At 39.1% G+C, this 23,531-nt stretch overlaps 2 protein-coding genes across 3 annotated transcripts; one reads left to right on the top strand and one right to left on the bottom strand.

Moving 5' to 3' along the window:
* Positions 1-2,840: 2,840 nt before the first annotated feature.
* LOC136267504 (secreted protein C-like) lies at positions 2,841-6,915 on the bottom strand. The gene is made up of 7 exons (XM_066062672.1): positions 6,890-6,915; positions 6,541-6,744; positions 6,200-6,322; positions 5,650-5,919; positions 3,713-3,788; positions 3,190-3,302; positions 2,841-3,009 (listed from the first exon to the last, which is right to left on the bottom strand). Exons 1-7 carry the CDS (start codon positions 6,913-6,915, stop codon positions 2,841-2,843), a joined length of 981 nt encoding a protein of 326 aa, XP_065918744.1.
* A 699-nt stretch (positions 6,916-7,614) lies between these two features.
* On the top strand, positions 7,615-17,110 carry LOC136265979 (DNA polymerase kappa-like). 2 transcript variants are annotated; one of them, XM_066060919.1, is made up of 9 exons: positions 7,615-7,717; positions 7,767-8,338; positions 8,709-9,248; positions 9,933-10,099; positions 10,191-10,223; positions 10,281-10,377; positions 14,387-14,558; positions 15,648-15,951; positions 16,785-16,907. In XM_066060919.1, exons 1-9 carry the CDS (start codon positions 7,648-7,650, stop codon positions 16,798-16,800), a joined length of 1,971 nt encoding a protein of 656 aa, XP_065916991.1. In that variant the 5' UTR covers positions 7,615-7,647; the 3' UTR covers positions 16,801-16,907. The 2 variants fall into 2 exon arrangements, with proteins under 2 accessions (XP_065916991.1, XP_065916990.1); XM_066060918.1 differs by lacking the exon at positions 16,785-16,907 and adding an exon at positions 16,935-17,110 and having other exon boundaries at positions 7,619-7,717.
* The last annotated feature ends 6,421 nt before the right edge of the window (positions 17,111-23,531 follow it).

Here is a 23,531-nt window from a genome sequence, read left to right as displayed (position 1 = left end):
CAATGCAGCTGGAAATCAAACCATTGATATACAGGCAGGTTATTTCAGGAAAATTTCCAGAGACAATTGCAAATTGAAAAATCACCCCCCCCCCCACAATAACAGAAACACAGAGAAAAACACACTGTGATCCATTTCACCACTTCTTCTAATACAAACACTGTCTGTGGGCGATATAGATTCTTATGTCATATGTCATGGAAAAATTTATTCATGATATGAATATCATGATATGCAGTATACCCATAACAGTTGATTGCTTTCAAGTTACAATACTTAGTCTTAAGGTTGAATTTGCAATGCCTTTGTCATCTTACAGTATATCTAATACAAGTGTAATTGCCGGCATTGGCCCTTTGAAATACTGTTCTGCATTGCATTGTAAACATATCTGTGTATTTACCTAGCACCTTTCAAAATGGTAGAAAGGATATTAGATTGGATGTAAATGTTACCAGAATATCTAATGGTATAACTAACACACTCTCAATGAGGGTGCAGTGGCAAAACTAGCATTTTACAAGTTTACATAGTACTGGGTAAGTCACTTGAGCTCTATCACGATAATATTTTCTAACTATTATATCACAACATAAATAAATATATCACGATACAAAATATATTCGTTATATTGCCCAGCACTACTGTGCAGATAAACCATATAAGAATGTATCATTTCAAGTGCTTGGGCCTTTAACACCTATGTACAAGTCTTTGCTCAATGGCTGTAGTGCTGAGGTAGCTATCTAGTTTTATAAACACCTTGCATGTGACCTTTAGTGAACTTCTATAAACTGACAGCACATACAAACATTAAGTAGGACAAAGAAATGTGTCGATCACTTGTTGGAGATTTATCCTATTATGTTTAACTTGAGATACGTGCAACATAAACTTTTCATTCTACGGCTCCACAAAAGGTAGGGAACAAAATGGAAACTACTTCTTGTCCATTCTACTGTTGATTATGTACTACGTATTAGTATGGGCTTAATTTTTAAGACCTGATTGTTATTTTAATATCATTCCATGGCTGGCACATGTCCCTAGAAATCCACTTGTGACAAACACCCTGAACAAGTCAGTGGTATGTAAATGTGCAAGTGTATTGGTGTGCATGGCTATCCATTCATGGTGAAAAGTGAACGTCACTGGTGTGTGAGTACAGAAGAATAATTTTCAAAAATTGGGTCACATTATACCATGTAAAGCAGTATCTTAGACAATCTGCACTTGTACATAATGATGTTATAGCGTCGTAATAAGGGTACAGTGGTGTATACAATCACTAGACTATTGACTAGTGAACATGTACAGGAGTGCTGCACTCAGACATGTTATGTGTTAATGGTTTAATTGTGGCCACAAGTCTTGTGATAAGTGAACAGTGAGCTTTACAAACTCAAAATGTTGTGGCAGCCTACAAGTTTCAGCGACCATGCCTACTAATCTTAAGCATTCAGCAGTAGTACAATGTTATAACCTGTTAGGCATGAGCAGCTTTTATTTGCAGTGTAAAACATGTTTCCAATAGCTGAATTGTCTAGTGTTTGTGATATACGTTCTACGTATAAAACTTGGTAATAGCTATGTGATATAAAGTTTTTCTATGGCGGCGCTAATTAGCAGATGACATATATAATAGATTAGTTTTAATGAGTGGCTGGTGCTAACTCTTTTTCCAGAGTAGGCACTTATACGTAATCAGTGATCTGTAAAGCACTAGGGTCCCGTGCAAGTCACCAAATCCCTGTTCTTGATCATCCCCAGGTCAACTGTACCCATATAGTCAACCATTAGAACCACTGGAACCATTAGAACCACTAGAACTCTGACCTTCTCCTCTTGTTTACCACAACAAGCTAAATGATTACGTGATACAGAGAGTGCTTACCTTGGTCTAACAATTTCACATAACCTTTCTTGGTCCGCACATAGCTATTTCAGGAATTGTCGGTCGAGCGAATTATGTCCTAGCATTTTTCCAAAGGAATTTTGGACGGTGTTCACAGGATGTCAAAACTAAATGCTACCAGACTTACATCCGCCTTATTACTGAATATGCTGTAGTTATCTGGTCACCACACATATTCACTGAATAGAAATGATTCAAAGGAAAGCAGCCAGATTTGGGTTTAGTGATTATTCCTGTTATTCTAGTGCATCAGCTATCTTGATTGGCAATCGTTAGAGACGCAAAGAGACAATCCAACTTCAGTAGTGTTTCATAAAATTATCAATCAATACATAGATATCCCTTGTGTAGGGTTGGGTGGTACTGGTAGTTCTACTTGCGAGTATTGCAATAAGGTGACCATGCGATTACTGTAATCATTGCCATGTCCGGTATGAGTTATTCAGTGCATTATTATGGGCAAATGAAACTGACATGCACAAGTTACTGTCAGGCCATTAGTGTTCAGGTTCTAGGTTCTGTAGTGTCTGTTCTGTAGTGTCTGTATCAATCCTGTGGTCACTGTAAAGCACTAATAATAACGATTAAGGCTTCTTAGTATAGTCATTACAGTTCATCACTTAGCAATTGTGCAATAATACTGCTGCACAAACGATATTGTGGTATTTTCATAATAGCTGCAGCATTCAATATTGAACATAACATTGTGTGCGTATAGGCAACACTGAATATTGAAATACTGCCCAACCCTATCCTACCCTTGTAATCACATCCTTCATAATGCTTCCAGTCTCACCCGTAATAGTAGCAGGAAATTCCTACAATTACCCTTGAGAATTGACTCCTATATGTACGCACTCCTTTTTCCCAAGAGCAAACCGATTATGGAATCATTTACCCATCCACCTTGATAATGTTGATACTTTTAATCTTTATAACCACTGGAACAAGAAAAACCATTAAAACCAGCAGAACCACTAGAACCTGTAGAACCATCACAACCAGCAGAACCATTAAAACCACAAGAACTACTGGAACCAGCAGAACTATTAGAACCACTAGAACCATTAGAACCAGCAGAACCATGAGAACCACTGGAACCAGCAGAACCAGTAGAACCATGAGAACTGGGGCTAACTTAGTGCAATGCAATAGCTAGTAATAGAGTGGCTGTGACGACAATATTAAAGAATGTTTCCCTACACATTTTCCAATCATGCAAACAAACCCAATTGTTCTATCATACCAGATCAGCACTACACTGTATTTTTCACCTTTCATAAGTTTGTAGTATTTCTGCACCTAACTCACTACAAAGAAAATTGGCCAACTCTCTGTTTCTTAGCAAACGATATCCCCCAATAATAGCAGTCAACCATTCTATCCCCTAAAATGGTAGACAAGAATGTGGAGCTTTACTAATTACACTATACTCTCATCTGCTTGCAGAAACTAATTCAGAAGAAATCCATCCTATGTTTTAAATTTTAAATACGTAGTTTCAATGTATTTATTATGGAAGGGCAGCCAAGACCACATTGCATCTCCATGAGTTTTTCGTGAATGCTATTGCAAAAAGAAATATTATTGGGTGATCATCACGTACGCATGGAGATAGCTATTAGTTTGCACCTTCACAGCTGAATAGCAGCTAAACCTTACAAATACAGACTTGGGGGTCCATTATGTTCATTATGACAAGAGCTAATGGACCATGAGTGTAGTGAAACGATAGCATGCACAGAAGAGAAGTTGGAAAATCATGGGCCTACATTTTTGTCCATAAATTAGACTAACCTTTGCTAAAAAGATATTCCTTAATTTTCTGTAGAGGGTACTGAGGAACAGACAATTCAACTTGGGAAAGAAACAGCTAGATACAAGCATCTCACCAAAAGTATTAAGAGGAGTGAGAGAATAACCACCTAACTGCACACAAGTGTTAATAATAAATACCTTAGGATTAAGGAAGAAAATCCATCCCTCCTGGAGGAAGACTGAGTGTGGCCCCGACTAGACATTGGGTGACCTGCAGTTCGATTCCTGGGGTTGGAGGGATTTTTTTCCTTACTTTGGCCCCTTTTCTATTACACCTTTCCAGCTACTGTATAAGTCATTAAGTCTAAGTCCTTGAAACTGGGTTAAGTAATCCTAAGGCTGCAGCACATGTTGTTGTAGACCTTCAGTGCTGGTCACTGTAAAGTGTTAATAAAAATAATAAGACAATTACTATATACTCTCCCACACAAGGGAGTATAATAATATTATAGTGATACGTGGCATTGTACTTGCTAAAAGTACCCAGGAATACATTAGCATGCGTATACTATCCATTCATGTCACCTTTCAACTAGGGTACTCTGAACAAATTGCCATAGAAAAGGTACATACATTGTAGCATACAAGGATAGGATACCATGTAAACATATTGTGAAATGGGGGGGGGGGGAAGGGGGGGTTAGTGGCCTTGCTCAATTATACACCACAGAATAAACATATACTTATAAGCACGACCTGTAATCAAAAATAAAAAAACTCACAAGTGATACATTGTCAAGGTCATGGCTGCGACAGTTGATCCGATGGAATCCTGGGGTACAAGTAGTCTGGTAGTGCCCACCCCTTCACAAAAAGGCAGAATCTGGTTACCCTAGCATCACCAAGTTGTAAAAATGGGATATAATTAAATAATGATGTCACATTAATGCAGCAAGAATGACATGTCTGACAACTATGCTAAAACAGTTAGTTCTCAAAAGGAAGAAATGGGTGCAAGGAAGAAATGGGTGCTAACGCACTGGAGATACTATTAGCTGCATTCTGAGCCCATCAGTTCTAACTGCATGGCCCTTTACAACCTCCATATTTTATTCTTTTAACGAACAGCCTATTGTCAGCTACAAGTACATAGGTAGTGTCTAATCACTGGACTGGACTATTGGACTGGAATAATGGAATGGACTACTGGATTGACATTTTTGGTTTCATGCATATTTAAGGTGGGGTCACTGTGCATGTGACAACATTTCATTACTGAGTGGTGTATATTTATGCTACTTTAATCCTAAAATGTTGCTGTGATAAGCCAAATGGGTTCAATTAAATGCATTCTAATCACTGCTTGACAGTATCCACTCTACTGTATAGCAGATACACTGACATGTATAGGTATACCTAAAAATGTTTCTGTCACTGTTAGGCACACTTGATTATTGTGATGCAATTTTCTATAACATATGGTGTGCGTGTGAACACACAAACTTGATCCCATCGCATAACTGGTTATATTTCATTACTGGAATGAAATGTCTGCATTTTATTAATTGTATTACAATGCCATTACATAGCTGTTAATAGGAATAGAAAATAGCATGGTCATAGCACACAGTATGTACAAGTTTTAAAAGTAGGTAAATTAAATGTACCGCATTACACAGACTAGTCACCAATTCACACAATATACATAATGTTATATAAAGTTATATCATAATAATCAATTGTGCCTAAGAGTGAGAGAAACATTTTTGGGAATACCTACATGTCAGTATCTGCTATACTGTAGAGTAGACATTTGATTGAATCAATTTGACAGCACCTTTTTAGGATCGTATTAACCACTCAGTGCTGAAATGTTGTCACAGGTCACCCAAGAGTATTAAAAACCAAAAAATGTCAGTCCAGTAGTCCATTCCAGTGTTCCAGTCCAGTAGTCCAGTCCAGTGATTAGACACTACCCAGAACCATGAGAACCAGCAGAACCACTGGAAACATCAGAACCAGGAGAACCATTGGAACTAGCAGAACCACTAGAACCAGCAGAATCATTGGAACCAGCAGAACCATGTGAACCAGTAGAACCACTGGAACTAGCAGAACCATTGGAACCAGCAGAACCATTGGAACCACTAGAACCATGAGAACCACAAGAACCAGCAGAACCACTGGAACCAGCAGAACCAGTAGTACTATTAGAACCAGCAGAACCACTAGAACCAGCAGAACCACTAGAACCAGCAGAACCATGGGAATTAGAGAACCATTAGAACCACGAGAACCAGCAGAACCACTGGAACCAGCAGAACCATTAGAACTACTAGAACCAGCAGAACCATTAGAACCACGAGAACCAGCAGAACCACTGGAACCAGTAGAACCAGAAGAACCATTAGAACCACTAGAACCAGGTGAACCATTGAAACCAGCAGAACCACTAGAACCAGCAGAACCACAAGAACCAGCAGAACCATTAGAACCATTAGAACCAGCAGAACCACTGGAACCAACAGAACCACTAGAACCAGCAGAACCATGAGAACCACGGGAACTACAGATCCATTAGAGCCAGCAGAACCATTAGAACCACGAGGACCAGCAGAACCACTGGAACCAGCAGAACCATTAGAACTACTAGAACCAGCAGAACCATTAGAACCACGAGAACCAACAGAACCACGAGAACCAGCAGAACCACTGGAACCAGAAGAACCATTAGAACCACTAGAACCAGCAGAACCATTGAAACCAGCAGAACCACTAGAACCAGCAGAACCGTGAGAACCAGCAGAACCATTAGAACCATGAGAACCAGCAGAACCACTGGAACCAGCAGAACCACTAGAACCAGCAGAACCATGAGAACCACGGCAACTACAGATCCATTAGAGCCAGCAGAACCATTAGAACCACGACAACCAGCAGAACCACTGGAACCAGCAGAACCATTAGAACTACTAGAACCAGCAGAACCATTAGAACCACGAGAACCAACAGAACCACGAGAACTAGCAGAACCACTGGAACCAGTAGAACCAGAAGAACCATTAGAACTACTAGAACCAGCAGAACCATTGAAACCAGCAGAACCACTAGAACCAGCAGAACCGTGAGAACCAGCAGAACCATTAGAACCAGCAGAACCACTGGAACCAGCAGAACCACTAGAATCAGCAGAACAATGAGATCCACGGGAACTACAGATCCATTAGAGCCAGCAGAACCATTAGAACCACGACAACCAGCAGAACCACTAGAACCATTAGAACTACTAGAACCAGCAGAACCATTAGAACCACGAGAACCAACAGAACCATGAGAACCAGCAGAACCACTGGAACCAGAAGAACCAGTAGAACCATTGAAACCAGCAGAACCACTAGAACCAGCAGAACTGTGAGAACCAGCAGAACCATTAGAACCAGCATAACCATTAGAACCAGCAGAACCACTGGAACCAGCAGAACCACTAGAATAGGCAGAACCACTAGAACCAGCAGAACCATGAAAACCACGGGAACTACAGAACCATTAGAACCGGCAGAACCATGAGAACCACTGGAACCAGCAGAACCATTAGAACCATCAGAACCACTGGAACTAACAGAACCATCAGAACCACTGGAACTAACAGAACCATCAGAACCAGCAGAACCATGACAACCACGGGAACTACAGAACCAGTAGAACCATTAGAACCACGAGAACCAGCAGAACCACTGGAACCGGCAGAACCATTAGAACTACTAGAACCAGCAGAACTATTAGAATATAAGAGGCATCAACAATACAATCTCTTTGTATTTATAAATACTTATCCTACGTATTTCGTGACTTTTATATGAGGAACTAACCAGTATCCGACTGATCATGACTGCTCTATTAGAGTATTTCGATCTTGTGTACAGAACGAGGTACAGAATATTATTTTTGGGTGGGGTGAGGGGAGGAGGCGGAACATGCCTCTGTGTCCCCCTCTGGGTCCGCCATTGCATTCATTACATACCGGTACTTACCCATGGATTGATTGTAAGCGTGTATATAATTTTACGCCATTTATTATTTAAGTGGTGCTTAGCACCTGGAGGGATGGATTGCTTTCTTGAACTCGAAACTGAAGGAGATACAAGTAAAAGTGATGATTCTTCAAGAATGGTTGAGTGTTTGGGACTATCTGAAAACTCTTGCGAGTCAACTAGTAGCCTGGACACAGACTTACCCTCGCCTATTGTGAAATCCCCAGCACTTGCTGCTACCAGCTGCAGCTCAGGCGGAGCAACTGCACCATTGTCTAGGATGGGCCTCAACGTTCACAAAGCTGGGATGGAAGGATTAGATAGAGAGCGTATTAATGAAATTATTCTCAGCGCATCAAAAGGATCAAAATATTATGAAAACGAAGTCAAGAAGGAAAGCCAACTTACTAGTAGAATCAACCAGCTACTTGCTAAGATGAAACAGCTTACAGACTCACAAAAATCATCAGCTTTAATTGTTGTTGACAAGGAGATTGAAACATTGGAGAGATCAAGAACATTGAATCGTGTCATCGTCCATATTGACATGGATGCATTTTATGCAGCAGTTGAAATAAGGGATGATCCCAGCTTGAGAGAGGTGCCTATGGCAGTGGGAGGCCAAAGTATGCTGGTGAGTATAATTTACAAATTTGTATGAAATGAAAAGTCAAGCACCAAAAATGCAACAGTAAATTTTGATGGAAGGAAAAGTTGATGAATCTTTACTTACTTAGCTTTGACAAATTAGATGTTGACAGAAATCATAGATCTAAAGTTCTAAACACTACTTATAAAGGCACTTATGTGACAGTTGACAAATAATTTGTTGACGAATTAAACTGATTCGTCAACCTTCAAAGTTTTATGTCTTATGGTACAACTTAATTACCATGCTACTAAAAGTTCACTTTGTACATACACGGGAAATTGAACATCTTTGTATGCACATATGATCATATTATTTTGTGCATGTTTGAGCTTTACATGTTTTTTCTTTATAGTCAACTTCAAATTACCTAGCACGCAGGTATGGTGTGCGTGCTGCAATGCCGGGTTTTATTGCAAAAAAGTTGTGTCCTAATTTGGTGATCGTGAAAGGAAATTATGATAAGTACATCACAGTTAGTAAGCAAGTTGGAGAAATATTGTCAGAATATGACCCAAACTTCTCCCAAGCTGGAATTGATGAGGCATATCTTGACCTGACTGCATATGTACAAGAAATTACACAAAATAGTTTATCCTGTGGAATTAGTACTTCAGAAGTTTCAAACTCTTTAACTGAAGATAATTGTGATGATTTTGAGTCCTCATGGAGCACAGAGATACCTGAAAAATATTGGCAGTTGATTCAGGACACTGTAAAAGAGATACGTGATCGTGTGTTTGCCCGAACAAAGTTAACAGCCAGTGCAGGGATAGCCCCTAATATGTTACTAGCTAAGATTGCATCAGATATGAACAAGCCAAATGGTCAGTACTTTTTAGTCCCCACCAGAGAATCAGTACTGGAGTTTGTACATAAGTTATCTATAAGAAAGGCAAGTCTGTATAATAAATTTTATGCTGGCTGCACGGTGTAATTTCAGGGCCATTTATTTATGTATCTGTAGAGTACCATATGCGTTAGGTAAAGCATTGCCATAAGTGACGTACACCCCCCCTGTACAAAAGATATACCAAGTAAAAATGTGGGTAAGAGACAGATATAACATGAGGGAAAGCCGAGTGCTGAAGACCAGTTTGAGCTCAAACTGGTTGAACAAGAACACATGCGAAACCATGAGTTCAATCGATGATAAATTTTTATTGCAAATTATAACAATACTGATTTTTTAAAGCACTGAGTACACTTAACTATCAATTCTCTCAGAGATTCAAATACACAGGGAGTCAATTTTTTCTCAAAAGGTGTCAAACAGAGTCTAACTGTCCTTCATTCATACTAACCAAAGGTATGAGAAAGAATGTAGCTTGTGTACCATGAGATTTTTCCCCTCCCAATGGAATAAACACTGTTTTATCTTTGCCTTTCATCCCTCTTACAGGGTAGGTCTCTTGTGCCTGTGTCTCCTACATCTGCCTATATGCATGCAATTACTTGGGACATGTTTATTTAAGGTACTTGATTCTCTTGCACTGCACTGAAATAATTCACATGTGTGCAATGTTGCAGCAAGGACGGATGCTCTTGAAGAGTTCAAATATTCATTGTCTTGTGATAGGTCTCAGGTATAGGCAAAGTGTCAGAAAGGATGCTCAATGCTTTGGATGTACAAACATGTAAAGATATTTATGACCGAAGAGCCATCATATACTTGCTATTTTCAAAGAGTATGTTTCAGTTTTTACTCAGAGCATGTTTGGGACTTGGATCTATTGAAGTCTGCACGTAAGTTGTAACTACAAGTTCAGGAGTACTGTACAGTAAATTGTTTTGCATGATCAATGTAACCGTTGTAATGTATTTTCTCTCTTTCCAGTGATTATGAGAGAAAGAGCATTAGCACGGAAAGGTATAGTTGAGATTAGGCACTATGTACGTATGTACAGTGTATGTGTTATTTTCAAAGAACTTTTTCTGAGATAAACAAACCTGAGGAGTTAGAACAGAAATGTTTAGAATTATGCAAGTGTTTAGCTGATGATTTAGCCCATAAAAACCTAAAGGTGAGCTACGAACTGCAGCTGACTACTGTTCTTTACACCTACATTACACTCATGGAAATAACAAACAGTTATTCCTGTGTTATTTAGTGAATAATGCCCTTTCTTAACGCTTTAAACAACTATGAGATGGTTGACTAAGCTAGTGGAATATGCATATTGTTCTGTACTTCTCAGTGCAAATAGTGTTTTACTATTGACTTATGCGTAGTATGTGGTAAGCTGAAGACCCTGGTGTGCTATAGTAATGTTGAAGCCAAGTTTTGTATCACAACATAACTTATGTACTGTAGTGGTTTGAATTCACGCTATAATGTTGTATGTTGATTCTAATAATGTGTGATACATGTAATAGTTGTAATATGGGCATGAGGGCTTTGCCTGATATGTATGCCCGACTGCCCGAGGGCCTACATATCAGGCAAAGCCCGAATTCCCGTGTTACAGCTAATATGTAACACTTATTAGGCTGATAGCCTGTACAGGGCAATCAATCACCCAAGCCAATACGAGTGCAGCCACTGGATGTATTATATATGCAAGCCTAAATTTTTTGATTATGGGTCAGCAGCTAGTATGTTCTGTTATGATAAATGGACATATCCTAGAGATATCACGGAGAATTTCCATTACGCAAGTTTAAAGTTTTAATCAGTGCTTTTGAATTGTTTATGGAAAAACTACGCAGTTCATTAAAGGCCTAGGCAGGTAAGCTTGCTTGTAGAGTGGTTACTCCATCCAGAGTGGTAGCTTCGTGATGGGGGCGTGTCCGTATTCAAAAACATGTGGAAACGATCGATGAATAAGGTATAGTACTAGTTTTCACCTTAGCCCAATGTTTTTCAACTCGTAGGATGGTGAGGATAACAAAACGCTCTCCATCTGAGTGGTTTTCATAGAGAAATCCAAGTCATGCATCCTAATCACGTGAGTGTTAATCAATCCCCACAATTGATTTCAGCATCAACGTCTAACTGTTCGACAAGCACCTCTGCAATTAAAGTAGCCACTATAAAAAATAGAACAATTTCTGTTACGAAGGGAAGCCACCATGCACTATCACCAAATCGACACTTTTTACTGTCAGCAAAGATGAATGGGACACAAAGGATGACACTGGTAAGTACTGCAAAAGGCACATGTCTGGCAGAAGCAACGTCGAGCAGTGAAAAATCAAGCCCGTAGCCTTAGCCATTATCAAGTTACGCTTGTCTGAAGGCATTAGTCAGTTACTCAGTCAGTCAGTTACTCAGTCAGTCAGTTACTCAGTCAGTCAGTTACTCAGTCAGTCACTAGAAAATTCCAATTTAAAAAAAAAAATTCATTGCAACTTGTTGAAAGTGTTCCGGGTCGATCTGACAGCTTGTTTGGGCTTAGTTTTACCTAACCAATACTGCCTCATTGTCATCAGGGAAAAGTGAGTTTTTGGATAATGTTTTTTAATGTGTCACGCCCAAACCTTTGTGGTCCATACTTCAGGTTGTGATGTAGCACATCTTGGACCTCAGAAGATTGGTGGAATGCAGCATGTATACAGATTCAGCTGCCAGTGGTGTGCATTAATCTTTGAATTATGTGTGTGCCTCACACCATTTCACTTTGTCCTTTATACTATCAAATACTTAACTATCACTGGTATTGATATTTTAGCATAACGTCACACTTATGCCTTACTATACTTTGATTGTAGTCCTCAAGAGTAGTTAATGGTTTACATGTTCCATTCCTCCTCTTCATCCTTGCTGTTAGTAAGGCAGCAGCTTCAGTATCAGCATCAGTGGCAGAAGCAGTTCAAGAATGTGCTACTCATCAACCAACAGGTGGTAGTGGTGTTCCTAATCTCCAACAAGTCACTACAATACCATATTGTATCAACTATAACTGTACCATTGAGAATTATGGGATTGGACAGCTACTGGACATCGTCTACACTACTGACAGTTTCCTTGTGGTCATTCGAAAAGGCAACCAAACCTCCATGGTCATCACCAAGCATGGAGATGACTTATCCTTTTATTGTGTGTCCGCTCTGAATTCAGTACTCCTTCCGCTAATTGTATCATCAGTCATTTTGCTGACAGCACAGTTGCTAATGATTAGCTATATCATCATTGTACATATGCTAATAAAGGAGCTTCGCACTTCCTTTGGGGTTCTAAGTACTCATGTTTTACAATGGTGGTATAGTGTTCCAATGTGTTACTGCCTATCTTTTGACACTTTCAACCTTCGTGGTTCCCACCAATTCCCAGCCGATATGTTACTTCATATTGTTTGCTGTTATGCAGGGAACAATGATCATTGAGGAGCTTGGGGTGTTTATCTTGGCTCATGTTGCAGTTGTCATGTACAAGAACTGATATACCGGTTAAGAAGTTGTTCAAATGTTACATCGCTTATGTGCTCGCCATGCATGCTCTATTCAGTTCCTTCATTTTCGGGTATGATGCTGCTACAGGTGAATACAGTTATGTAATCTGGGGGAATGGATATTACAATACACTTTTCTCCATGTATGATACCCAAACAATTGCACTGATCAGCGCTAATGTCAACAAAATGCTTCAGGTCATTTTCTTTACCATCTTCCTTGTGTATTAAGCACAAGTTAAGCATGACAGCTGCCGAGGATTCCATCCTGGTCTCTTTTTGCTATCATTCAGCAGTGCATTGTCACATTCGTGGTGACATACAAAAAGGTGTCCAAAGTATGTAAAGAGTACTTTTAAAGGAATGAGGATTTTGCAGCAGGAGCAAGCTGACTATATTGTACAATATATAAGCTTTATGTCACAGAGTATTTATGCACAGTGCACATTATTTACTTGTGAATTTAATTACTTGTGAACTGATAAGGTATATGACTTTTATTGGGTAAATCAATGGGACTGCTTGGGTTATAACTGTCCGCGCAAAAACAGCCAAGGTGTAAAATAGGGTGCAGCCTTTAAAATTCCTGGGTTAAAAACAGTTCTGAAATCAAAGGTGGTAGCCAAGAAATGGCTGCAGTGATGTTAATAACTAATAGTGTTTTGGAGGCTTGAGGTGCCAGTGGTTAAGGATTTGTGTTAGGTGTAAGTAAGGTGCCTGCTTTGAACCCTGATATCTTTTTTAAAAACTCTTTTGTGCACTATTTTAATTAACCCTGCAGTGACTGTTTTATTAGAATATCATGATTATATACTTGTTGGTTGCTGTTACTCCGATTTCTTTCAAAATGATGTACATTTTCAAGTTATCCCATTCGTGGTTCACCCTGTAGCCATGACAAAACTTGTCTGATTTCTGCCAATGAATATCATTTTTAATCAGATTTGTAAAAAACTGGGTATGTGAACTAACTTTATATAGACTGTTTATATGCAACTTCCAAGGCAATTGAGTTACGCATTTGCAGTTTTTATAAAGTGTGCAAAAGGAAAATTTTGGCCCCCACAAACCACTTTGGAAAAAAATGAAACCTTGTCTAGGGATGGCTGGAGTAAATAAATGAAGGGACCGTGGAGCTTATGCATGCATGAATCATGTTTTCGTTTTCTTGTCAATATGCATGTACCTATGGTGTGGCATGTCAGCTTTCTTGCTTGCACAGCATACTACTGTGTGTCTGATAGTTATAAACTGCAATAATTTTTTTCTGCTGGTTGTAGACTTTATATCTGTAACCATGTCAACCAAGAGTACTGGTCATACTTAATAAAACTTGGAATCATTTCTTTTAAACCTGTCATATGCTAAGTTTGTACGGTGAACACATATAGCTCCTGTCTGTGACTGATAGGTACTGTTCAATATATCCAGTAAAACTGCCCTGCTTTGTAGTAAGAGGTACAAAAATTAGATGAAACACTGATCCCACATCAGGGCCACATGCACCTACTTCCTTTTTATTTCAGTATAAGTGGCAGTAGTTATAAGTTTTACTATTTCTGGTAGTAAGTGTTATTGTACACCTGTAGCTACATAAACTATGGCTGATCACTATTCCACTAATTGTAATCTTATGGTATAGGGTCATCAGATTACCCTGAAAATGAAAACGGTTCAGTTTGTAGTGAAGAGTAGATCAACTCCAACTACTAGGCCAGTGTCTTGTGCTGATGAACTGTACAAAGTTGCCTCAGATTTGCTGAGAACAGAGATACAGTCTTGTAGTCCACAACCACTGAGATTAAGACTAATGGGTAAGTGTTGGTTGGTACATGGCTACTTTTTGTATGCAGGTAAACATGAAATGATTGACTTAGTTGTTTCATTTAAATTAATGATCACTGTCAAGCAATGGTATCGGAGTGTTTGCTATTTTGATTAGCTTAGTAAGCTTTCTGTATCATTAGCCTTTATTTCTCACTAGTCTTTATCATCAACAAATTCCATATATTGATATGTACAGCTTGATTGTTGTATGTGGGTACACGAATTGTGACCATGTGAAAAATGAAACATCTACACTGTACAAATACAAGTGGTCAAACTACTCTAATTAAATACACTATTTCTGTGGCATAAAATACTCTAATTGAACAGTCATTTACAGTGTACATTCAGAAATACATGTAAAATGTATTATACAGTACATAATTCAACATTATTATTGATTCTTTGTTTCTCATCACCTTGACAGTAATCATCTAGTAAGGGAGGGTGGTTACTCTAGTTATTGAGTACACATTGCCTGTTAAGCACGCATTTGATACTTGTGCTAGACACCTGCTTGTTAAGTGCATAGAGTTAAGATTGCTGCTACAAGCTCGTACTATTTAGAATGGCAGGAAAGGACCATTAGAACAAACCAGGTGTGTCACAGTGGACTTGATGTATCACCAGGAATGTGTCTAGCAGATAATACCACCTTTAGTAATGATAACTGACTTCTTAGGGTTGCTGTTTCCTCGACTGAAGCAAACAATTTGACTGAATACTGGTACCCAAATTGCTTGAAAAACATGGTGGTTATTAATGCTCTCCTAGCAACTTCTTATAAGTGCGTATGCTTAACAAGCATACTAATAACTCCTTCCAAATTATAAGATAATGCATTTCAGAAGAGTTTGAATAGAACAATACTTCCCATTTATTGATAAATGGTAAGTTTGCAGTTCTATTAGAATTACTGAGTGTTTTATTTGGGTGATTGACTGCTCTATCCCAGTCTTGATACATGAAATATTTTGAATTTTGAAATGCAGACTTAAAATCTTAATAATTACCAATGCAGTAAGACAAAGTAGTATGCAGGCTGGTGATGGTGTTTAGGTGTTTTTATTGTTTAGGTGTTCGTGTATCATCACTGAGCAAGAAGGACATAGGAAAGCAAACATTAGACTATTATACTCAACTGTCACATGAACCAGAACAGCAAACATCTTCTGTATTGACATCAGCAAATGATCATAGTGTGACAACCATCAGTGGTACCGAGAGCAGTTCTAGTTCTGTTACTTGTCCAGTATGTAACAAACTGGTTCAATGTGACAATGACCTGTTGAACAAACACATTGACGTTTGCTTAAACCGTCAAGTGATTGCATCAGATGACACTGTTGTATCATCACCAAAGACAAAGAAACATAAAAGGTATTATTATTAGTGATGCCATGATATGAAAATTTTGATATCACAATAATCACAATGTCATGGGACTTATATCATGATAGTTACCATACAGTATATTAAATATGTTAATGTTTTCCCAGGACAAGTTTATTCAGTCAATTTTGACACTTGTTTTTTTATATTACTACTTATTGCCAGAAAAATATCCTCAAATTTTGTAATTATCAAGTCATTTTTCACTAAATGATTTGTGTTCTTTTATGTCATGATATTGCTTTTTTTCTATCACAATTATCATGAAATATTTCTGTCGCAACTGTTGTGATTTACGATATATCGTGGTATCACTAGTTGTTATGTAGAATGTACCTATATTAGTAATGACAATGAGATATGCATCGGTAGGAGTTTTTTTTTTAACAGAAAGTAGCATAATCAGAAGTGTAGTCTGGAAGGGGTTCAGATTTGAAGTGGATTGTCTTGGGGGGGGGGGGGGGGCTTTGGTGCTTTCCCTGGAACATTTTTGAACAAATATTTTGTGTACACAAATTGTGCCCTGCATTATAGCATTAAAAGGTGTTTGTTTGTACATCTAATGAACTAAAACCTACGCACTGCTGTAGATGTCTTGACTCTTGTGCTCCTTCAAGACATCGTGTGCCCATCACACGTTCAAAGTATAAATGTTCATAATGTAAATGCACCATCAGCTGTTCAACAGTTTGTGCTGACCTGACATGACCATTCAAGTTAATTGCAGTTGCTGCCTTGTAATTAGTTTCAACTAAGTCCTTTGCCTTTCCACCATATATTTTGTGTGTAATTCACATTCTTACTCATCCTTTTTGATTCAGCATTAGCATGATGTAACCCTCAAGAGTAGTGCAGGGCAGTGCCAGTATGCAACTAGACAGCTCCAAGGTTGTATTGTAATAGTGCCCTTGATATTATTATTATATAAACTGTTTTGCTTTTGCATTACGGTAGTTCTTTTGTCTACTTAGGAGTAGCAGTGCCATCACCAGCACTAAAAAGAAGGCAACACTTTTGGACTTTTGGAAACGTCCTTGTACATAAAAGTTTCATGGTAATACACACAACATAGCTATTTTGTACAAAATTATTATGATGCAGAATAATGTACATCTATGTTTATTTTATTAAGTGCAGATCCTGTCAACAGTTCTCCCATGCATTATTAGTGATAATGTAACACACTTGGATAGATTATGTATAGTAGTTACTTTTACACACAGGGATGTGTGCTATAATTTGGGGTCTGTATAATTATAATAGTACTGACAACTAGAGCACAGAGTCAAAGCACTGGGACCAGTTTAATTTTAAGTGTTTTTCGTTGGATCTATAGACCATCCGTGATCTATAGCTGCCACCATCATGAGCACATACGTACATATCATATGTATGTGTTATTGTTGACATGCATCTACACTGCATGCACTTATACAAAGACAATCAGGGCCGCCCACAGGGGGGGGGGGGGGGGCAACTGGGGCATTTTGGGCCCCTTGAATACCTGTTAGAAGATCGATATACTCTAATAGAGCAGTCACAGTATTCTTCAGAGGAGCAGTGTAGCAAGCTTATAGATAAGGAGATATGGTTGGTGATGGGTAGTTATTGTCATTGCCAGCAGGTTGTGACCTTTTTTTTTTTTGGTCTTCACCTTACAACTTGGGTCAAGGGCCCCACTTTAACTCTTTGCCCTGGGCCCCTTAATTTCTCTGGGCAGCCCTGAAGACAATGGGTATATAAACACCAATTTAATTTATATAGCATATGTACTATCCAAATTAATGCATACTGGTGTATATATAGTTACCTTGGGTACCATGCATAGATTATCTGCATATGTATAGCTTGGTATAATTATTATAGTGCCACAAATCCACTAGCTATACTGAGTCAAACTATCCTGAGTGGATGGGTCAGTTACATGCAGTGGTTCAGTTTAAAAACTGAGCTATGTAGTAATTAATGTATAGATCTGGAGTACACAGTTCAACCCCCAGAGCACGGTTTCTTGCAGGCTGGCTACTGACACCTGCTTTGATCTTGAATTTTGATTGTTTATATTATCTGGCTGGGCATGGTCTCCCTCATTATCTGGCCAGGAAGTTCAGCCTCAGTATACGTAGCTAATGAGATACCAACTAACTACAAATACAACTGACTGTAAGCATAGATAATGTATGCGTTCCTAATGGATTGGAAACGCCCGTTAAATTATTTTCCTATCCTAGTTACACAGGCCTGCCAACCTAGGAAACAGAAAAACCTTGAGACTTGGTCTTGACATCCAGAATGGACTACTGTATCTGCACATTATTATAGGCAGACACAGTAAGTTGCATGCCCATACAATGGGCAGATAGGCCACCTTTACCATACCACAACACATATACATCTTCATCAATATAGCATTTAAAACATGTTTTGCATCACTAATCTATGCATGGAATATCTAGACCAGCTAACTAAATGTACTTACTCGGAAGTCACTGTGTTGAAAGTGAAACAGTTACTCTTTTATTCAGTGCTGTGAAGTTGTAACACGTGACTGGACTATGGAACATTCTTGATATAAGCATAGATAATAGACACCCCTATTTGGTGATTATTAGTTTCTCATCCAGCCTTTCTAATTATTATGATGCGGGCGGGAGGGTATTACCATTATTTTATAATATTAACACACTGATGTACAGACCTTGTCCAAATTGTCTTTCTTTCTTACAAGCATTTCCTTCAGCAGCTGATTCTACTTTTTGTGATCGCCAACTGTTTTTCGACAGTCAACTGAAAGCCTGCTTTGATGAAGTCGATAGAACACAATTGCAACTGGCACTGCAGCAATGTGCTAAGGAAAACCACAGTTCTCCTGGCGATATATAGCGTATTGTAACGTTCAACAAAAAATTATGACAGTTTGGTATCACGTGTTCTTCTAAGCATGCACAGAGTAAATAATGGCTTACCATGCGGTAGCTTAAGAAGAATGCGGGCGGTGGATGAGAAACTAATAATCACCAAATAGGGGCCTTATCTATGATATAAGCCACTAGGTGCTTAAATAATATCACGTGATGACTTAGCGGAGATGTGTCAATTTCATCCTAGAGGCTGAAAGCAAATAAAATACTCCAGACACATAGTACATACCTCCAGTACATACCATTTGTATAGGCTACAATATAAACCCAGCTGGGAAAGCAGGTACTCTTGTGTGACATGCAAACCAAACGCTTCAGGGTTGGTATTCTGATCAGAGTTCTGACCACTTAAAATCAACTCCAGATCTTGCTCCAAATACTCTCCAATGCATTGGTATTAAATAGAAGGCCCAAGACGAATCCTTGCCACAATGCCCGCCTTTATAGTCACGTGATCTTTCCTCTATTATTATTAGTTGTGCCACAATTACGTACCCGCGGAAATCCCCTGAGAACTGGAAAGGCTAGGAAAGGGCATTCTGAGAGTTTTGACTCTGGCTTGAGCTTGAAAGTGAAAGAAATTGTGAGTTTTGCGGTGATGATCCGTGAGAATTGGTAGGCTTAACTAAAAATCCGTGAGTTTAGAGCTACTGCTTGTGAGACCTTGAGTTTGGTAGTGAAATCGTGAGTCTCATGGTAAATCCGTGAGGGTTGGCAGGCCTGGTTATGGTGTGCCAAACATTGGGAAATTTGTTGAGTGGCTGTTTGGCTTTCTCTTGCTTGTTTGAAGGCCGGTTCGAAGGCGTGGACATTCCTTTTACATTGTTTATTGTGTTGCGTTGTGTACTGAACAAGAACATAGCGTGTCTGTGGGCACTGGGAGAAATATTGTTTGCGACAGGTGACAATGGCAGGTACGCACCAGCTAATAATTCAACAGCAGTACTATTAGCCAACTTCTCGTCACCGCATTTACACAACCAAAGAAATGTGTGATACATTGCAATAAATTTTAGGCTGTTGCTATTCGTACGGTCACGTACGAATAGCCCACGTGCTATTAGTACGGTCACTACGAATAACTCACGTGCTATTTGTACGGTCACGTACGAATAGCTATGAAATCACCTTGTGCTATTTGTACGGCAATCCGTATGAATAGCAAAAAAGCTATTCATACGATGGTACATACAAATAGCTTACCTGCTATTCGTACGGTTACGTAACAGCGGACTAGGGTGTAACTACCTTACCACTTGCTATCCGTCGGTCAGCTGCCTCCTCAGCATAGGCGGCGGAAAGGGGGGGGGTTAAAGCCCCCCCCTCAGAATGATATCACAACGAAATTATCTTTCTTGGAGTGGGGCTGAAAATCGTGATAAAGATCGAGATACTCTAATAGAGCAGTCATTCTAATAAAGTAGTCAGTGTGTAGCGAGCTATGTAAGCATTTTTATGTAGTTTATCAGCTAGAAATGGTAGCTGGTGAGGTGGAAAGCTCTTGTCAGTTGGTTGTGACCTTTTTTTTTTTTTGGTCTCACCTTACCAAACTATAGAAATAAGTCTGGGCTAGCCCAGCCCAGCCCCCCCTCATATCAACTACTTCCTCCGCCGCTGCTCCTCAGTGACAGAGATTGACATACAGTGCGTATTTAGGGGTGGCCTATACCCTACCAAAGAGTTTTGGTATGTGAGATCGAGATATTGTAATAAAGTAATCACTCGAATAAAGCAGTCACATTATTTAGTAGAGAAGCAGTATCAAATTATGCAGTGCAGTGTGTCGTTATATTTGGTGGAAGACTGCCATTGTCAGCAGGCTGTGACCTCTTTTTGCTCCAACCCAGAGTCTGGATCCGCCAGTTGACATAGCTCAATCAAGCTCAGCTGACTTATTGAATTTTCATGCATGCATGGTACAGTGACACTGCATGCTCACTTATACTATGTATGCATTGTAGTCTGTCGGTAAGAACATGCATAATACAATAATAATCACAAAATAAATATTCAGATAGTTGTACTCAAACCAATACAGGAATATCAGTTAACTGTTAGCTAGCTAGAGCTAACATACAAAAAATACAAGCATGTATATATATTATGGCTATGTCATATAGCTAGAATAAGACGACCATGGATTACCTTGTGGTCATAATGGCATGATGCTAGATCTCTGCCAAAACAATGATCATTACAGGAATATACACTCCAGTAACTAATATGTATTTGCACTTTCGATGGACCTGAAGAATTTATGCTGATCAAGAATTAGCAAAGGTAACAATTTATTTCAAACATCAGTTGTGTGACATATACAACTTCAGAATCTGACATGGGATTGATTGCTACTCAGTGGTCGTAGTCAGTGTACAACACTTGACAGTATGCATGCAGCTCCTATAAAGCAATTCCATAGCACATGCAGCATTCTGTAAAACTTGAAATACAGTCTCGAGGAGTTCTTAGATTGTGTCCTACAAGTCATGAGATTGGTCACATAAGAGCTGATGAGCGGCATTAACCTTGTCATACTAGTCGGTTGTGTGTAGCTGAGAGCGAGACACTCATATCTTGTCCTATATACGTAGCTGGGAGTGAGACACTTAACTCTTGTCATACTAGTTATGTGTAGCTGGGAGTGAAACACCTATAATGTGATCAATCCACTAAGTACATTGCAGCAGTAGTTGCACTGTTGCTTATCTTGTAGTCAGGGTGACAATGAGGTTTGTTCATCTTGAAGTGGTGTACAATGGGTGGCTGCTAATCTAGACTGAATGCATGGTTGCCAACTGTACAATAACACTAATTCGGTAATGCTTACTCGTTCTGCAACTAGACTATATGATCCCTTTCTGAATACTTCTTTGGTGCTCGTGTTTCCGACGCTGATTCAAATAATCCCTCCTCGCCGGAAAATCGTCAGTATCTGCCGTACAGGTTTGCACAAATCCGGTCGAGAAATGATTCGGCTTGCTGAAACGTTGGTATTGCATCACAAAGATACTCTACGATACTTTAAAATCCACCTAAGCATTCGACAATTAACTCTAGTCAAAAATGTACCAGCGTAGAGCAGACGTTCACACCACCAAACATACGTGCCAAAAGCCACGTGTAGTTTCCGGAATGCAAAAATCGTTGAACTGGCTCGTTTATTATGAATCACGTGACTTCCATACAAATAGCCCAAGAACTATACGTACGTGACTGCCGTACGAATAGCCACTCCGTAAATTTTATGCTACAGTACTGCTCAGCTTGAGCTAAACAATAGCACAAAGTAGTGCCTGTTTTCTGAAGTTTTATCGAAGCAGTGGAAATATACAGTGAAGCAGTGAATATCTAGCTAGCCCAGGGGCGGATCTAGGATTTATAAAAGGGGGGGCTAACTCAAGGTACTAATCTCTTGGGTAGAGGTGTGCAAAGCACACTTCCCAGCATGCAAAGCATGCTGGAACTAGGGGGGGTCTGGGGGTATGCCCCCACCAGGAAATTTTTGAAAAATAGATGCTAAAATACTGCAATTTGGAGACATTTCCACATAAAATTCATAGTATTTTCTGCCTGTAGATATTTTATATACTGCCTTTAGATTATAGGTATGGCTCTCTGAAGCATTTTGGTAATGGAAAAGTTTGGGTAGGTACAGACAACCAAGTACATGATGCACCCCTCTCACAATTGCACAACACTGAATATGTGCATGTTAGAATAAGAATGTTGAAAGTGGAAAATTTTGAAAATTGAGCAATACAAGATTGAATCTGAGAGCATTTTCAATGGTAATTGTGTACCTGAATTAAGTATTGTCATACATATTAACTACACAAGTAGATGAATGAAGCCCTTTAAACAGACCAATGCACTTCATTGTATGTATAGGCGCAGGCAGATTTGGAAAAATTCCATAACAGAACCAAATACATGTTTCCAGTGAATGTTCTATTAGAGTAGTTAGCTGACTGCTCTATTAGAGTATCTTGATCTTGTACACCTCCAATGCTGATTCAGGTCCTTGTTGCATAAACTTTAGCATAAATCCACTGATAATACCTTGGAAAGATGTTTATAAGGTGGTTTTTTGAGTATTTGTATTATTAGTGATCATATAATTATGCTAAGACAAAATTTCATTATAATACTCAGCATATTGATCAAGTAAAGCCTAAATATGAAGGGGGGGGGGGGGGCTTCAGCCCCAAAGCCCCCCCCCCCTGGATCCGCCCCTGTAAGCCTACTACACTCTACCTGCTACAAGTGGTGTAAACAGCAGCAAAGAAACAATGCTACACTTTCTGTTTCTTCAGGAAATTTGCACAACCGTTTTGTAACACCATATTTCACCTTTGAACCTGAATTTTCTTACGCTATTGTTTACTGCTCTCCAGCGTCCCTACCCAGTCCAGCCTCCAATTAGTGTAGGTGATATAACTAACCCAGCTGTAAACAACAAACACTAATTTGCTGGTTACAAGAACAGCGAAATCTTCTACCTGTCGAGGCCATAAATTGTACGCGCAGCGAAACCAGGATAGCCCATGACGTCACTATGTAAATAATACGGGCGTTTTCAATCCATGTGACATACATTATCTATGCTGTCAGTAAATATATAATTACTTACTGTTAATTAGGACGCCA

Source organism: Dysidea avara, chromosome 9, assembly GCF_963678975.1.
Source record: "Dysidea avara chromosome 9, odDysAvar1.4, whole genome shotgun sequence".
NCBI lineage: Eukaryota > Metazoa > Porifera > Demospongiae > Dictyoceratida > Dysideidae > Dysidea > Dysidea avara.
The sequence above is the reverse complement of the archived record's forward strand: the minus strand, read 5'-3'. Positions and strand labels throughout refer to the sequence as shown.

What these genes read in the sequence shown, in the direction of transcription:
- LOC136267504 (XM_066062672.1), bottom strand. Translation starts at nt 6,915, where the DNA reads ATGGTTCTGCTGGCTCTAATGGATCT. An exon ending in CTGCTGGCTCTAATGGATCT is followed by an intron (nt 6,745 to 6,889) that starts GTAGTTCCCGTG and finishes TGCTGGTTCTAG; the next exon opens with TAGTTCTAATGGTTCTTCTG. An exon ending in GCCGTGGTTCTCATGGTTCT is followed by an intron (nt 6,323 to 6,540) that starts GCTGGTTCTAGT and finishes TGCTGGTTCTAG; the next exon opens with TAGTTCTAATGGTTCTGCTG.
- LOC136265979 (XM_066060918.1), top strand. Translation starts at nt 7,648, where the DNA reads ATGCCTCTGTGTCCCCCTCTGGGTCCGCCATTGCATTCATTACATACC. An exon ending in TACTTACCCATGGATTGATT is followed by an intron (nt 7,718 to 7,766) that starts GTAAGCGTGTAT and finishes AGTGGTGCTTAG; the next exon opens with CACCTGGAGGGATGGATTGC. An exon ending in AAGAGCATTAGCACGGAAAG is followed by an intron (nt 10,224 to 10,280) that starts GTATAGTTGAGA and finishes TTATTTTCAAAG; the next exon opens with AACTTTTTCTGAGATAAACA.